We start from the raw sequence: 18,059 nt of genomic DNA, 5'->3' as shown, positions 1-18,059 counted from the left end.
CAGCAACCATGACTGTTACACCAACTTACACATACCTCGTCTCATCTCTCACGAGGTCGTGAAGTTAAACGCCAATGAACTTGAAACCGATGAACTCTATAAAGCAAATCCAAGATCCTACTAGTTAAGCTACCTCTCAAGGCTTACGGTATCTACTATCTAGCATCAATACATGTATTCCATTACCAAATTGCTTTAGCTGGTTGATTCTTGAGTGATTCGGCACACATGATTCTTTTTAGAACAAACCAAGCCCACCCGGTATACCCCATACAAGATAGGGGGTAGGATATACACAGACTTTGCCAATTTCGATGAAGAAAGCAAAACCAATAAATTAGGCTACTAGATTTTAGACTACATAACATAAATAATGTCCCCAACTATTTAAGTCCACTTTTTCCTTTAGAACTAAATCAATAGCTAGAAAACTAAATAAGTATCACTAAAGAAAAGAAACCTGACAGTTGTCTGCATATTACAATACTCTTAATCTTTACTTGTTTAAGAGAGCGGCCCATCCCAAGAACATAGAACTAGTCACTGTCGCCGGCATCTGCAAAAAGAGAAGAAATGAGGTCATTTCTTTAGGTTTAAACCGGAAACCAAGCTAGAATCATAGCAAACAAGAAAACCGTTAAGAACAAACAATAACAGTCAATGGCCCAACTGCATCCGGTTTTACCTGTAGATCGCACAACAAAATCCCATTTTTACACCAATTCACTCCCAACCCAACACCAATTCCTGGACCATTTTGAACTATTTTTAATTACAATGGTACTTCAAGTTTGATACTTATGTAGTTTTCGTTTATTTGATTGTAAACTATATTTTGGTTATAATATTTGTTAATATTATATTATAAATTATGTTTATATTAATTTATGATATATAATAAGTTAAAAACTTTTATGTCTTAAAACTTATTTAAAAAGAAAAATAATTTTTAAATTTTTTAATACAATAACATATTTTAAAATACATCATTGACAATAGGACATGAATAAACTTTTCACTCCACCTACAGCACTCCTCACGTACTCTCTTTCAGGCAGCCCGCTCCTCACGGTTTCTTAAATTATTTCAATTTCATGTATAACAAATTTCTAATTTTTTATTTTGTTTTGTGTTATTAATTTTCAGATTCCCATGAGCAAGTTCGGACATGGTTTGGGTCTGCTAACTATTGATATGCAAACCTTAAGGAAATACCTGAGGTCATGTCTTATTGTGTTTAGAAAGGTGCATAAGTGAAGAATGAGATATTAATGTCTAATACCATATAGATATCTTATGGTTTAAAATTGTGTACATTAACAAGGAAGAACCCTGGATATACAGGACATTAGATAACTTGTGAGCATCAACATATAAGCATACTAAACCCTAGTAAAATTACCGCGTGTGTGTGTGTTAAGCACATGATATATTGGGACATGGTTCTCAAACAGTTGTGGAAGTTAGTTGGTTTAGAAAACAATAGGCATTTTGGGACACCTGCGCCACACAAATTACTGCAATCGCTTATAATTGTTTAGTAATGATGACATCTGAATAATATCTCATTAAAAATCGCATGCAGCCAATGCTTATACAAGAGAGACCCAACTAAGCACGCATAACATAGATATGCATACATCACACACAGTATAGGAGAAAGAAATGAAATCTTATGCCGTACCTTCACGGATCTCTTCACTCTGATTGGCATGGACATTATCACCCTCATCTTGATCATCACCATCATCCTTATTGTTGTCTTCTGAATCATCACCATCATCATTATCACTGTCTTCTGAATCATCATCATCATCATTATCACTGTCTTCTGAATCATCAGCACCAGGCTCAATAGGTTCTTTAGGTTTTGGTGGGGGGATGAAAGTGGAAGTGGACCTTCTGCGTGAACCAAGAACGATGTTGCTTGTGTCGATGCCTTCCAGCTCCTTTGCTCTTTCCTTTCTCCGTTTCACTTCTTTGATCTCTAAGGAAAAAAATGTTCATTGATTAAAACTTCATCTTCATGCAGCAGGTCAATAGGCCTATTTAGAGCCCACAAAACGCATAGAATCATATGAATTTTTTTCAGTGTATATATCCCTGTTACCTACTATTATTCTCACACACCATAATCATGCAATATATCAGATAGCTCAAGATCACATATTTAATTCTTCAAACGTTGTTTCTGCATTCATGCCATGATAAGAGCTGCTTACAAATAATATATCATAGACACACCTAATAATTAACCTCCAAATGCATATGAACACATCCGTTGCCAGCATTCTTGTCGGGTGTGACTTTAATTCTGGTAGACAGCTGGTTGCTAGTTCTGTTAGTCTGTTATTTCTTTCCTGTTTAGCCTATAATAAGTGGGGCTAATCATTTGTAATCTCTATTCATTTTCATCTAATGAAATTCTCTGCCTCACGCATCTAAATTCTCTCAAAGATTTCTAGTAATTTCCTAACAAATTGCTATGAGAGCTTGGTTATGATTGACATGCTTCTGTTAGTTCTGGAAATTCTGTTCTTGCTTCTGTGATTGATCAAGACGATCTGATTTTTGGAATTGCTTCTTCCGATTGCAATCTTGGCAATCAATTGCGTCAATCTTGAAGTCCGATTCAAGGTAACGGGATTCAAGGAGGAGCCTATCTGAAATTAGCGATCGATTGGTAATTGGCATTTGGCAATTGAATTAGCGATCAATTGGTGACTGGCAATTGAAATTAGCGATCGATTGGTAACAGGCAATTGAAATTGGTGATCGATTGGTGACAGGCGACTGGAATTGGTGATCGGCTAAGGGTGTAGAACGATCAAAATTGGTTGTCTTATCTCCTTCTTTCGATCAGGTTATTGGGTAGAAAACTCCCGGGTTATCGTTTTCTGGTGTTAAAACACACTTTCTTGAAGATCTTTCTTGCCTCAATTCATTCAAGAATTTAAGGATGCCTCCACAAATGATCAAGATCGACAAGTTTACTGGGAAGAATAATTTCAGCTTATGTGAATTAAGATGAAAGCTCCCCTAAAAAAGCAAGAATTTGGACCCCCCTTTGGTTGGTGAAAGAGCTGCAATATATGCATGACGCTAATTTTAATCAACAAGATGAGAAGGCTCACAGCACCATCTTGTGGTCCTTGGCCGATGAAGTGATTTACGAGGTCACAGATGAGGAGATTGCCGCATTTTTATGGCTGAAACTTGAAAGTCTCTACATGACAAATCTTTAACAAACAAGTTGTTAAAGCAAAGGTTATTTTCGCTTCGAATGAAGGAAGGGGTGCCATTAAAGGAACATCTGGACGAGTTAAACTCCATTCTTATGGATTTAAAGAATGTTGAGGTCAAGGTTGAAGATGAGGATGTTGCCCTCATTTTATTGGTTGCATTGCCACCCCCATATGAAAATTTTGTCAACACATTTGCAGTTGGAAGGGACACGATTACTTTGGAAGAAGTTCAATCAAGTTTGCATTCACGAGAATTACGCCATAAAGCTTCTTGAAATGGAACTGAAAGCCAATCTGCTGGCTTGTCAATGGTAAATGAAGGTAGAGAAAAGGGTCGAGAGAAAGGTAAAGGCAAGTGGAAAGAAAGAAGTCGATCAAGATCTAAGGGTCGAGGATCAAAAGCAAGCCCGAAAGATGTATGTCATAGGTGTGGTGATCTTGGACATTGGAAAAATGAATGTAAGAAACGAAATGAGAAGGCATCTGCTGCTGTTGGTAAAGATGATTCGGGTTCAGAGGTTGATCTGGTTCCTTCAGTAGTTGACTCTAAAACTCAGCAAGATGAATGGATTCTTGACTCCAGGTGTTCGTTTCACATGACACCGAATAAGGCCTGGTTTGATACTTGTGAAAATGTTGGTGGAATAGGTTCGGTAAGTATCAAAATGCATGACAGTGTAGTGAGAACTTTGGCTGATGTTTGTCATGTACCTGATGTGGAAAAAAAATCGGTTTCTTTGGAAGCCTTAGATTCCAAAGGTTTCAAGTACAACTGTGAAAAAGGAGTACTTCGGGTCTCTAAAGGTGCATTAGTGGTGATGAAAGAAGTCAAGAAAGGTACCTTGTATGTGCTTGAAGGCAACACGGTTGTTAGGTCAGCATTACCAACCTTTAGTTCTGATAAAAACGAGTCGGATTTGACACTATTGTGGCACATGAGGTTGGGACATGTTAGTGAGAAAGGCATGCTCATGCTCAGCAAGCAAGGACTTCTTGGAGGTCATAAAGTTGTTGAACTAGGCTTTTGTGAGTATTGCATCTTTGGAAAACAAAGGAGAGTGAGTTTTTCAAAGGCTGTCCATAATACCAAGTCTACTTTGGACTATCTACATGTTGATTGATGGGGTCCTTCACAGGTTCCTTCTCTTGGTGGTGACCGTTACTTCCTCTCAATTGTTGACGATTACTCTAGGATGACTTGGGTGTTTATCATGAAACATAATGAGTCGTTTGAGAAGTTCAAAGATTGAAGGTTCTCATTGAAAATCAAGTTGGGAAGAAGATAAAGAGGCTGCAAACTGATAACGTTTCGGAATTTCGTTCGAATGAGTTTGAGCGGTTTTGTAACAATGAAGGGATTGCAAGGCACCAAATGGTTAGGTACACTCCACAGCAAAATGGAATGGCCGAAAGGATGAATATAGAAAGGGTCAGACATGTGTTGTCAAATGCAGGGTTGTCTCGAGGTTTTTGGGCTGAGGCGTTGTTACTTGGTGAATAGGTCTCCAGCAACAGCAATCGGTTGTAAAACCCCTATTGAAATATGGTCCGATAAGCCAGCTGATTACATGAACTTACGGGTGTTTGGTTGTCCTTCGTACTACCATGTGAGTGAAGGAAAGTTGGAACCAAGATCAAAGAAGGGATTATTTATAGGATATGGTGGTGGAGTGAAGGGTATAGAATCGGGTCACTTGATGAAAGAAAAGTGATTCTCAGTCGTAATGTAATACTTGATGAAGAAAGTATGTTGCATGGCGTACGGTATTCGTCTACTTCATCTACTTCAAAAGACCAAGAGGAGAGGGTCTCCGAAGAGGTGGAGTATGAGTTAAATGATTCTGATGAGAGTGAGAATGTTGCTGGACAGCACAGTAACATGACTCAAACAGGACCTGTTGATTCCGAAAGTCAGCACCAGCCCATGGAATTTCTGTCCATAGCGTTAGACAAGCCTCGGAGACAAGTTGGCAGGCCGATTCGGTATGGTTTTGATGACATGGTGGCCTATGCATTACAAGTTGTTGAAGAATTGGAGTTCTTTGAGCCGTCTACTTATGAAGAAGCAATCACAATAAAGGAGGTTGATGTGTGGATAGCAGGCATGAGTGAAAAAATGGAGTCCCTTCACAAAAATAGGACTTGGGAATTGGTGAAATTACCTCAAGGCAGAAAAGTTGTGACTAAGTGGATTTTTAAGCGGAAAGAAGGACTGCCAAGAGTTGAAAATGTGAGATTTAAGGCTCGTTTGGTGGCTAGAGGTAATAGCCAAGAGCCCCGGTGGTGCGTCATACATTCATTCGAGTATTGTTAGCATTGGTAGCACAACAAAATTTGGAGTTGGAACAGTTGGATGTTAAAACAGCGTTCTTGCATGGAGATCTTGAAGAAGAAATTTATGAGTCAACCGGAGGGATTTGTGGTTCAAGGAAAAGAAGATTATGTTTGTAAGCTCAAGAAATCGCTTTACGGGTTGAAGCAATCTCCAAGGCAGTGGTATAAGCGATTTGACAGCTTTATGGTGAAACATGGTTTTAATCGAAGCCCTTATGATTGTTGCATATATCATAAGAAAGTAGCTGATGGTTCACGTGTGTATTTGCTACTTTATGTGGATGATATGTTGGTAGCAGCTCGAGATAAGGCTGAAATTAAGAGGTTGAAACAATCTTAATTTTGAGTTTGATATGAAAGATTTTGGGGTTGCTCAAAAGATACTTGGGATGGAAATAGTTCGAGACAGATCTAGACGTAAACTTTTCTTGTCACAGAAAAGTTACATTTTGAAGATATTCGGTTTGGTATGGCTTCCGCAAAGCCTTTGAGCACTCCATCATCTGCAAATTTCAGGTTGTCGGTGGCTTTGGCTCCTCAAACAGAAGCTAAAGTGGAGTATATGAGCAGAGTTCCTTATTCAAGCGATGTGGCTTGTCCAGGAAAGGAATAGAGTATATGAGCAGAGTTCCTGACATAGCTCATGCCATTAGTGTCGCTTCGCGCTATATGGCTTGTCCAGGAAAGGAACATTGTGCTGTTGTGAAAAGTATTTTTCGGTTTCTTAAAGGTTCAGCTGATGTGGGTCTCACTTATGGAGGAAAAGAAGACAGTTTTGTTGCTGCTTATTCAAACTAAGATTATGTAGCTGACCTTGACACTCGAGATCATTAACGGTTATGTGTTCACTGTTGGAGATGCCTTAGTAAGCTGGAAAGCCACGTTACAGCCATCAGTTGCTTTATCCTCAACAGAGGCTGAATATATAGCACTTGCAGAGGCTGCCAAGGAAGGGATTTGGCTGAAGGGTCTACTTGGAGATCTTGGGTTTCATCAAGATCAAGCTGTGATTTTTTGTGACAGTTTAAGTGCTATTTGTCTTGCGAAGGATCAGGTTCATCATGAAAGAACGAAGCACATAGACGTTCGTTTTCATTTCATACGATCAGAAAGAAGAGTTAAAGTGAAGACCTATGACAACCCAACTGATGCACTTACTAAACCTATTTGTTTAAACAAGTTCAGACATTGTTTAGATCTCCTAAACATTGATAGCTGGAAGTAGAACTTTTCTGTTTTTAACTTTAGTAGAATTGAAGTCAAGGTAGAGATTTGTCGGGTGTGACTTTAATTCTGGTAGACAGCTGGTTGCTAGTTCTGTTAGTCTGTTATTTCTTTCCTGTTTAGCCTATAAATAAGTGGGGCTAATCATTTGTAATCTCTGTTCATTTTCATCTAATGGAATTCTCTGCCTCACGCATCTAAATTCTCTCAAAGATTTCTAGTAATTTCCTAACAATACTGAACTTCCTAGGTGTATGCATGCATGAGGAGAAAGGAGGGAAGAAGAGAGAGAAAGCGAGAGAGAGAACAAGAAAGAGAGAGTGCCCATGGGAGGTAAAAACAGATAGAGGCTTCTACTACAATCATCAAAACAGCCAACACCAGAATAACAAGCACCAAATAGAATATATCAAAATGCTGGAGAGAACGGGAACACTATTTCCTACATGAGAACCAAGCTATAGAGAGGTTTGGCAGAAGTTGATAATCATCCTAACAGTGGAGAAGAAATAAGGTTTCACATAAAAATATAATTATAACATCAAATTTTAATTCTTGCAGATAGATATTGAAGATAGAACTATGACAAGCATGAGTTGAACATTAATTTAATAGCAAACCTTTTTCAGTAGGTTTTGTGGATAACCCTTCTCTTGAGAGAACCTCTTGCAGTTCCTTTACTAAGAATGCCTCACGTTTGTCCTCAGGAACTTGCTTAGCTTTCTTATACACGGTAGGAGCAACGCTGTCAACAAAAGCAACAAGATCATGGTCATAAAAGTAATAAAGATGTGATTAGATGGTAGAATGTCTAAGAGGGTTACCTCATCCCGCAAGACTTAATAATTGATTTGAGACGTTCCACTTTCTTTCCATATACTGGAGCTACCATGTCCTTCTGTACATAATGAGATTTCACTTGATTTAATATACATGGAGTTCAATTGCCAGAGCCAGAAAAAAAAAAGACTGGTATACCAACTTTCACAGATTTTTCAGCAGAGGACTCAGATTTTTCAGCGTTAGATTCATCGTCAACATCTTGCACATTGTTCTTCTCATTAGATGTTTCTTCAGCATGCTTAGTCTGTTTTTTCCTTGCCCGCTCAGTTTCTTTAGCAGGTCTTTTACGTTTCTTGGGCTTTTCAGATATTTGAACTTTTCCTTTTGGAGCCAATTTCTTTTTTGGTTTTACTTTAACTTCTATATCAAGACTTTCACTGTGTGAAGAATCAGCATCCGATCTGGAGTCCGTCTTATCTGGTGTGTCATTTTGTGAGTTTAAGACCTGTGAGCAAAGTAAATGACCAGTATGCTTTAATGAGTTTAAACGTTGCCCCACAGAGAGTACAGCACAGCAGACCAAATTAAGTAGGCCATCTCACCTCATCTAATTGCTTACTTATTAGTTTCTTAAAGGAATCAAGAGAATATTTTTTGAGTTCAAGGTCATCCTCTAAAAGCCGGCGGACACCAGCCACAGTAAGTTCCCTGAAACGAAAAAGAAAATTAGGACTAGTTACATTACATAATTAAATAAAGGCTGTCCAAAAATCAAGTCAGATGTCAGCTCATGTAATTAGCACAGCAACAAGGAAATGATACCACATTGATTGATAAATGTAACAAACCAAACAAGCCCAGTAAATCCCACCCGAAGGTAGGGTCTGGGGGGAGAGATGCACGCAGACCTAACCTCCACCCAGAAGAGTACAGCGGCTGTTCCCATGAAGACCCCCAGCTTGTGCACAGTTAGGGGATAAAACAAAAAAGAACATAAAAGAACATTAAAAAAAGAACTTGATAAATGCAACAATTTGGCAATTAAGTTACATACTCAGATTTAGATTTAAAATAAGTTGCCTTCTTCCAAAGTGCCTCCTTTATCAAGTCCACAGTAGGTATATTGTCCTTTGCATTGGCCTGAGTTTCCGATCCAGATTTGGCTGATTCATTTCCTGATAAAAGGCCCATTACAGGCGAGTCTTCAATTTTGCCTTCATCTTCAGGGCGAATGTCTGTTACCTTATGCTCTTTCAGCTTCTCTTCCTCTTCTTTATCCTGTTCTAACTTGATTTGTTCGGAACCCTTGGAAACATTCTCTTCATCTTCTGTCTCACTCAAGTACTAACAAGGCATTGAGGATAAAAAGGCAAGTGTCAATCGCTTACATTACTAAAGTAAAAGCTTGTGCAACTTCTCCAACTTTAGACGCATATGTCTTTGGTGGATTTGTGCATTTGAAAATCAAAGAAAAACATCAGTCTCATGGGTGTTCATGGTAAAAGGCAAGTATTATTATCATAATTAGATAATAAACTGATATTTGAGGCATCACAACAAACTAGTACCAGTAAAGCAGAGCCGGTGACACTAGGAAGGTACAGTTGTCAGAATTTGAGGATATCATTACATTTCAGATTCGAAAAGAGACTATAATATCATGGGTCTTCGTTTTTCTACATTTCGTAAACAACACATTAGCTAGCCTGAGAGAAAAGAAATAATCTATCACTGTAAAAGGGTTGGGAGTTGAAACATCTGAATAATTTTATGGAAACTAGTAGTTGCAGCGGTCTTTTAATGGCAGAAGCAATGAAGGTGGTATCAATAGCAGATAATGGGGGTAGCCCGCGTTTGGTTAGGAATGCAGAATAAAAAAGATTAGTTGGTGCTGTGTAGTGCTACTATGTCATAATGATGGAGATGGAAAGAGTGAAGTGGAGGGGCTGTAAAGCAGTGGTAGCAAAGTGGTGCTGGCAATGATAGTTCGTCCTTTAAAATTTAAATAAACCAAAAAAGTCTATGATTTATATCCTTGGTGGCGCAATCGGGCAAAGGGAAAAATCATGAATGCACCTGCGAAACTAGTGTAGTTCATGGATGATCTGTGGACACTGGAGGTGTGTCAGCCAATGCTTTTACATTTTTCAAAGTTTGCTAGAGGGAGAGCAAGCTCTCTCAGCCAGATATCTTCTTAGAAGTCCACCCAGTGTGCTTTAAGCTCACCTTTCGCCCCTTGAAAGCACCGTGACGATGAAAGTCAGTTCCCTCCAGATGGACAACAGGGGAAGGTTTGTCTTCTATGGTAGCTAGTCACGGGTACACAGCTATTAAGAGAGTGGCAAAAGATCCATGTCGGTCACTTCAACTATTTCAAGAATCCGAATAAAGCTTAAATGTATACTAGGTTTTGCAAACTATAGGTGGAAAAATTCCTAGGTCGTTGTGCAAAAGCAAGGAAAGCCATAGTTTTAGAAAAAATTACAGTAACAACAAGAAGCTTTTATCACAAACTAGTTCAGATAGGATCAAAATGAAGTTAAAAGAAATTATAAAGTGGTGAACCCATTAGAAACATAAAGTGGTGAGGCTTCTAGGGTCTTAGGAGATTAATCGTGTCCTGCCACACACTCCTATTGAAGGTCAACTGCTAAGAGTGTGCACACTTCCGTTTAGGTGCTTGGCATGCGTTTAAGGTGTAACCACTTCCAAAACTCAAAACAGTTTGTTGCTGTTTTCAGATGACACCATTACAGGCCATAGGAAAGAGTTTCAAACTGTTTGGTTATCCGGTCATAGTTAGTTTCTTTTTCACTTTTATATTATTCAACATTAATTAGAAAATTCCAACAAAAATTTAACACACAAAAAATCCTATATAAATATTACATGTTAAGCTCTCGATCCCACAAAAATTCTAATCAATTGTCGCAATAAATTATATTGTATACCCAAGTTTGACAATTGAATTAGTCTCAACAACTATAATTAACTTGCATGTGTTTTACAAATTAATAGTACAACAAAAAGAAACATGAGCTTGATCAAATTTATAAAAATTAAAACTTGCTACAATATTATTTTAGTTTGCTTTTTTAGTTCAGTTTTTGATATAACCGAATATGATAACCCAACCATGGATTTGGCTTGGCTTTGTTAAGATTTTCTCTATTAGTTTCTTTTAGCAAATATCCGCTTCTGACTGAAAAGACAGCATATGCATTTTGATTTGCATAGACTGCTATATCCTTAACACATGATCACAGGCTAGCTAGAGAACACTCATTATTCTCATTGTCTAATTTTTCTGGGCAGCTAAGTGATTATATTTTCCTTGGTTGCCCAAGCAGCAGAAATTAAGTTTTGCAAAAATGTATTGCCTTCAAAATTGTACCTAGAGCCCTCATAAAAAACATTTGACCAGTGACAAAATAATTTCCGATAACACCTAATTTTAGGCATTCTTTACCCCTTCTATATACCCTGAACCGTAAAAGCAAAAAATTATTTACATGACAAATGGAAATCAACAATATAGAAGGGCTCTTCAGATATCCCTCTTATCAATGTCTACGAAAGGGTGCCACATTTATTTCTTAACTTAGACATCATCAGTAGGTTGTTTCATGAAAAAAGGTGACATTCTACAAATATTGGTGTATATGTGAGAGACGCTCTGATTGCATGTCAGAAGTTGCATAAAGAGGGACTACATTAAAGGCTATAAGAATGTCAACCATGTAATGCATTAAAAAAACATATAATCTTCATAACTGTGACATGTTAATATGCACACTGATCAACAATATGTCTTCAAACTATGCAACAAAAGCATACCACATTAAGCCAGTAGCAAAATTCCTTTCACAGGGACCCTTGGAACAAACTATCAGATTTATTGCTAACTGAGCTTGACACAATGAATCAAAATCTATAAGGGGTACCTTCTCCAACAATTGTTTGACATATCTCTTGTGTACATCCAACGCATATGTATCCAAAACCAGGTCTTTCTCTAGTAATCTTCGAACTCCCTCAAAAGTTAAAGAACTGTCTCATGAAAGGAAAAAAACATAGATATTATTGATATTTCATGGCTAACTAACTTTTAAATTTAGAAAAGGCAAATATAAAACAAAATAGCAAGGCTCTAACACATGCAGATAGAAATGGTGTTAGATAATACAGAAATCAGTTATAACACCCTTGGCATAGATAACCGTGCTAGATTGTAAAGTATCTTTATGAGTAAACTAAAGATTGTGGCAATGTTACCTTGTCATGACTTGCTTCAAGTATAATTCCAGATGAGTGATTTTAGGGGATTGATTAGCTCACTAAGCATTGTTATAAAGTGCTATACATAAATTATTGTGCCTAGGTTGATCTTTGTACTTTCTTCTCTTTCTCTCAGTAACAGTAAATTTTATTACTATGTTGTTTGACAACCTATGCAGTTAACTGCAGTGCTCTTTCACTGCAATAGCGGATTGCGGACTAAGGTAGAATTGCGGTGAAAAGTGCGTTTCCGATATTAGCGGCGCAATTGACCAATATTTGAGGTGAAATCGCGGCCTGATATTCCGACATTTTAGCTTGGGCCTCTCTAGAACTATGTTGTTATTTTTTACTTTTTTTGGGTTTTTATTTTGAGTTTTTGACTTGGGCTTCTAATTAGATTTGGGCCCTTATCAACATATGGTTTATAAACTTACATTAAAAGTTAGGTTTTCAATTTATTTCCAATATCTTATCCTTCCTCACTGAGTTCGACGACAACAATAGTAAACCAAGAAAAGTTTAACCTTCTTCTCCTGTTCTCCACTGAGTCGACGACAGCTTCTGCTCCACTCCACCTTCTTCATCATTGATCCTGAACAGTTTCTGGTCCAGTCCACCTTCTTCTTCATCGTCGATCCTCAAGTCCTCAAAAGCTTCTGCTCCAGCGCATATATATATATATATATGGTGTTCTCGTTTGAACCTCCACCTATATATATATATATATATATATATCTTATATATATATATATATATATATCTTATATATATATATCTTATATATACGTAATTCTAAGAAATATTATGTGAACAGCTATTTTTGGACCACTATACCACCGCTATAAGCACTATTTCAAATATCAGTCCTGACCGCAATTTTGTATTTCACCACTATAACAGCATATTTGACACTACATTTAGTTCAATTTGGTAGAAATCATTGTAGCTAAGAATTTTATAATGATATGTTATTCCAAGTAACTACGGTGACCATCTCCTCAAATGTTTCAATTTCCCTTCCAAAATCAGGAGTTCCTTTGGTTCTGTTATATGATCAGCCCTAGGGTGAGATGCATTTATATCATATTAGGTGAGACAATGAAAACACATCTGGATTTCTACCACAATCCTTTCTGTGTTCATGAAGTCAATACATTTCAAAATATTCATGCATCTCACTCGCAATCCTTTCTGTGTCTGCATTTATTCAAGTCACAGAAACAACTTGCAATTAAACCCTGGATAAATGAATTCCCTCACCAACCACGCAAAGTTGAAGAGGCCTGGTGCATCACGGTTACGTTATGTACGAGTGCATTTTGTGTACATAAATGTATGTGTATGTATCTACATGCATAAGTAGCCTTTCAGCAAAACAGCAACATACAAAGCATGCAAAGAATGATGGGCACAATTTGCAACAATAACAATAGCTTCAATCTCACACCCTGTTGGATAGGAACCACATGCAATATATTATATATTTATAATCAGGTTTTGTGGAAAGCTCAGATGCTTTCCCTAGCTCCTATATGTGTGGCTCAGTCGCGAACAATTTGTTTTAAGAGAGATTTGTCCTACGTCAAATGTAGGGTCTATTTTGATTTGACAGCAGCATCAGACTTAGCATTATGGTGTTCCTTGAATGCATTTGAATGTAATGCGATCATATGCGTGCCCTTTTTAATTTGGACTTACTATTTCATCATAATTACACCGGCTTTCAAATTGGTGATATCATCACACATTGGAATCATCTAGGATGTGGACTCAATTTTAAACATCATTTAAATTGAAGTAACTTTCTTCAAAAGCCACGAAGCAAGAACACTTCTTTCAGCTTATGCTTTTAAAACTTATAGGAAGTGTTACAATTGCAAAAGGATTTTTGGTTACTTCCCAAAATTATGGGAGTAGACAACATTCTTAACTTTAGTAACTGTAAGTCACTTAACTCAGTCCCAATATTTTTTTATCCTTGTAGAAGGGGGGTTGCTCATATATTTGTGAAACTGTTCCATATAAGAAGGTTTGCACATCTTCCAACTGCATAGATTATTATAAGGTAAGTTAAAAAACCGAGTTCTTATCACAAACGTTAGAAAACTTGCATATTAAATAGTCCTTAGAGCACAATGGTTAAAATAAGCTTTAGACTAATCATCTTATCAATACGTATTCAGAAGCAGTCTTTGACAAGGAGCAGATTTTGCTCAGTTTCTACCCAACCATTTTAATTATAATATTATTAATATATTCATCAAAGTAATCTGGAATGATTCAGAACAATATGTGGATGGATACAGGGTGGGTGAAATGCAAAAAATATTGATGATAGAAATATGCCTTATACATGCAAGAAATGAGCCAAAAAACCAAAACCCAATCAAAATCAGTAGTGATTAGACTAGATCAATTGGAGTTACAACCATAGAGGGTAAGATCAGACAAGAGCTAGAAGACCCAATTCGTTCCTAATCAGCTACTATCACTAAAACAAGTAAAGGAAACAAATGACACCATGTGAGGACCTACTGGGTATGTTCTTCATTGATTCAATTACAAAAACACATATACGCTCTCCTAGATTTCTCCTCTGCCTCATTCGAAAAGTGACCACTTAAGCAATCACCATTAAAGGGGTCTGTCATCAAACTTGCAGTTTATAAACAGAACACATGCATTCCACGAACATATGTGTGTATCTGCCACAAAACCCTACATAGCGTGCTTATATCTGATCAATTTTCTGGAAGAACAAGTACCCAACTCCAGAATATGGCATTGTTATCATCAGACTGCTACCTCTTTTTCAATTATTATTTTTTAGCATAATAAATTATAATCAATAACAGCACAAGAATACAAGAGGTCACTAAATGCCGCCAACATGAAACAGGATTCAAGCACACATGTATACTGAAATGCCTCAAAATAATAACTAGCCCAAGTGCATAGAAGCAACTGATTCGTCCCCTTTGAGGACACAATTTATGGCCCCTAGCTAATTGCACGGTCCACAGTATAAATGGCAAAAAAAATCCACTAATAACAGCCACAAGATTGTCCCTTGAAATAAAACTTAAGTGAAGGTGAGGGAAGTAGAGCAACTACATTGAGGGTATGAGAGACAGACACATAAACATTGGCAGTAATAAAAAAACATAATACGCAGAAAAAGGGGGCCATACTCGGCTTGGTCTCTGAAATGTTGAACGCGGGAGCGCATAGCTTGCTGTATGCGAGACTCGATGCTCTCATCCTCCTTCATTCTTCCCACTTCCAACTACCTATTAACCTGACTGTTTCCCCTGCTTTCTGTGGTTCAACGAAGGCCAAACCCTGAGTAAATATCAACGATATGCTATTTTCATTCGCAACAGGTTAAACAGCATTAATCATCCCCTGACCTAGAGATGCAAAAGACCGTCTTGGACGCCGATTCGATCCACTCTTGTTGACGGGTGTTAAATCAGACGTGGTTGGGTTTCCAGAGTTGAAAGATTTGATAAATCCATCCTCATATTCGTAGTTTGAAAAAAATTTCAACTCAACCAACGTGAGCAAAACTATGGGGTGATTGGGATTGCTTAATTGAATAACTTGTGTTTATTTAAAACTATTTGTCAATTTATTATATGTTAAAAAGATTTAACATCTTCAAAAATTCTTTATTATCAATTTGGCACTGGTATAAATTGTTTATTCAAAACTCAAAAGTGTTTATTACCGATTTCAAATTGAAATAAGTCAATAAGTTATTTTTATAAGCAATCTCAAACACCCCGTATAACCCTAACTCAAATTGTGCATATGGGGTTGGTCGGGTTAAGCGGGTTGAAACTTTGATATATTATTTTATAATCTAATTAAATGTTTTGTTTAAACAAAGTAAAATAAAAACATACAAAAAAGCTAACAAACTCAAAAAAAAAATGAAAATTCATACAAATAAGAAAGTTAAATTATGGCTGAAATTGTAATATAATTTCAAATACAACTAATTATGGGTTGGTGTAATGTACATATATTAATCAAGAATTTAACAATCATGTTAAATCCGTTGGTGTAATGTACATATATTATTCATGTAGTTGAATGAGACCATGACAAAAATTTAGCTTCATGAGACCATCACTAAACTCGTCCTCTTTTTTATCTTCCCGCCTTCGTTTTGAAACCTGAATTACGAGAATCTCGTTCCCAACTGCTTGTGAAGAAGAAGTTTGACATCCTTTTTGTCAAAATCAATCGTCTTTGTAAATGACTCCTTGTAATATCAATGTCAAGTTCTTGAACACTATCAACGTAAAATACAATGCACACCGTTTTCAACTTTTCTCAAAACCTACTATCGTCGTAATCCCCCACTCGCATCACACTTTCCATCATTAACTACTTGATACCAATCAACCTTTACAATTTCCTTACCTCCAAAACGATATAAATGAAGTTTTTTACCAGCATGTAAATGTCTCGTAATAGTTATCATAATCATGTCATAAACTATCATAGTGTTTGAAGATAGGAGCCACCTAGCTCTAGATAATTGGAGGACGGTCAAAGAGATTCTAACAACAAAGAGCATGAGTGATAACTTCCATTTTAAGAAGAGCGGTCTTCTCAAGTATTTATACAAGAAGCAATTAATGCACATTGTAGGTATAGTCCACGTGTCACTCAGGGAGAGGTTTACAGGGGTCGTCTTTGTCCTTGAGTTGGGCAGGCTTAACCGCATATGAATAATGTACAAGGATAGTGGTCATGCATGAAAAAAAGACAATAAAGTATTAGTTGTTCTATACCTTTGCCACTTAGTTGCATGGCTTTGACTTTTGGCAAGAGAGGATTAGACAAAGACTTGATCTATAAGATTCTGATTCAGCTAGAGGGAGAATGCTAAAGCTTTCTTCAGCTTATGCAAAGTCTTCTCTTTTTGAAACTGCTTTAGGTCTTCCTATCTTTATCTTCAGCTACATCTTCAACATAAATTGAAGTTTCTTTGGTGATTGTGAGGCTTTGACTTTGAGGTCACTGTTAATCATTGAAAGATTTATTATCTTCACTGAGTGAACATAATATGGAGCATATCCAATGGCTTAAAACAGGAGGTTTCAGATTTGGACTAATGAAATGTCCTTTTAAGCTTTCCCATTTCACAGGCAGAGCATAAGTGGTCTTTTTCAAAGTTTAGATCATGCATTCCTTTAAATAACTTTTATTTGGCTAACTTCTTTAAAACTTGAGAGTTAAGATGGTAAAATCTTTGATGGCATAGCCAATTTTCCTCACTCCTACCGGAAACATGACATAATATCTCTTGTCCCACAGAAGAATGGCAATCCATAAGTTAAAGGTTGTCTTCTCTCTTTGTCTTGATAATGGTAAGTTCATATTCTGTTTCAATTATACAGAATCCTTTTTTGAATCTTACATCCAGTCCTTTGTCACAAAACTGACTTATGCTTAAAATATTATGCTTTAAGCCTTCTACATAAGCCATTTTTGATATGTTGTGTTCCTTTTGACAAGAGTTCTGTAATCCCTTATTATACATTTATTATTGTCTCCAAAAGTAACAGATCCTCCAAATTTTTTAATGAATGAGGATAACCGAGTTTTATCACCACTCATGTGCTTGGAGCATCCTGAGTCCATATACCAAGGCTACAGATGTTGGTCCTGCAAGACAATTAAGGTTTATTAAGTACCTATTTCATAATGGGTTCTCTTTTGTTAGATTTGGGTTTCTTTTTCTTACCACCAGCCTTTTTAGGCTTGGGCTAATTTTTCTCACCCCCAACCTTTTTAGGTTTGGGTTTCTTTTTCTTATGCTGCTTTTGAGTTTTAGGATTTTCATACCTATATATAGGGCTGTAAACGAACCGAACGTTCAGCGAACCGTTCGTGAACCATTCGGCGGGAAGTTCGTTTATGTTCGTTTATTTAATAAATGAACGAACATGAACAAATTTTTTTGTTCGTTTAGTTAAACGAACGAACATGAACAAGAGTCTCGTTCGTTCATTTATGTTCGTGAACGTTCGTTCATTTACCGTTCGTTTACGTTCGTTTATATTCGTTCGTTTATGTTTGTTTATATATTAAATTTAATATATAATCTTTTATTTATTTACTTTGAATTCAAATAATATTTATTTATGTTCGTTTAATTTGTTCGTTTATGTTCGT

The 18,059-nt window shown here is 36.8% G+C and overlaps 1 protein-coding gene across 1 annotated transcript; it reads right to left on the bottom strand.

Moving 5' to 3' along the window:
* Positions 1–319: 319 nt before the first annotated feature.
* On the bottom strand, positions 320–15,428 carry LOC112511107 (glutamic acid-rich protein-like). The gene is made up of 10 exons (XM_025116548.1): positions 15,278–15,428; positions 15,059–15,185; positions 11,531–11,636; positions 8,641–8,930; positions 8,189–8,294; positions 7,786–8,091; positions 7,628–7,701; positions 7,424–7,548; positions 1,685–1,987; positions 320–556 (listed from the first exon to the last, which is right to left on the bottom strand). The coding sequence occupies exons 2-10, from the start codon at positions 15,136–15,138 to the stop codon at positions 537–539; spliced, it is 1,410 nt and encodes a 469-aa protein (XP_024972316.1). The 5' UTR covers positions 15,139–15,185; positions 15,278–15,428; the 3' UTR covers positions 320–536.
* Between the last annotated feature and the right edge of the window lie 2,631 nt (positions 15,429–18,059).

This window comes from Cynara cardunculus (genome assembly GCF_001531365.2).
Source record: "Cynara cardunculus var. scolymus isolate 2C chromosome LG 4, CcrdV1, whole genome shotgun sequence".
NCBI classification, from domain to species: Eukaryota; Viridiplantae; Streptophyta; class Magnoliopsida; order Asterales; family Asteraceae; genus Cynara; species Cynara cardunculus.
The sequence above is the reverse complement of the archived record's forward strand: the minus strand, read 5'-3'. Positions and strand labels throughout refer to the sequence as shown.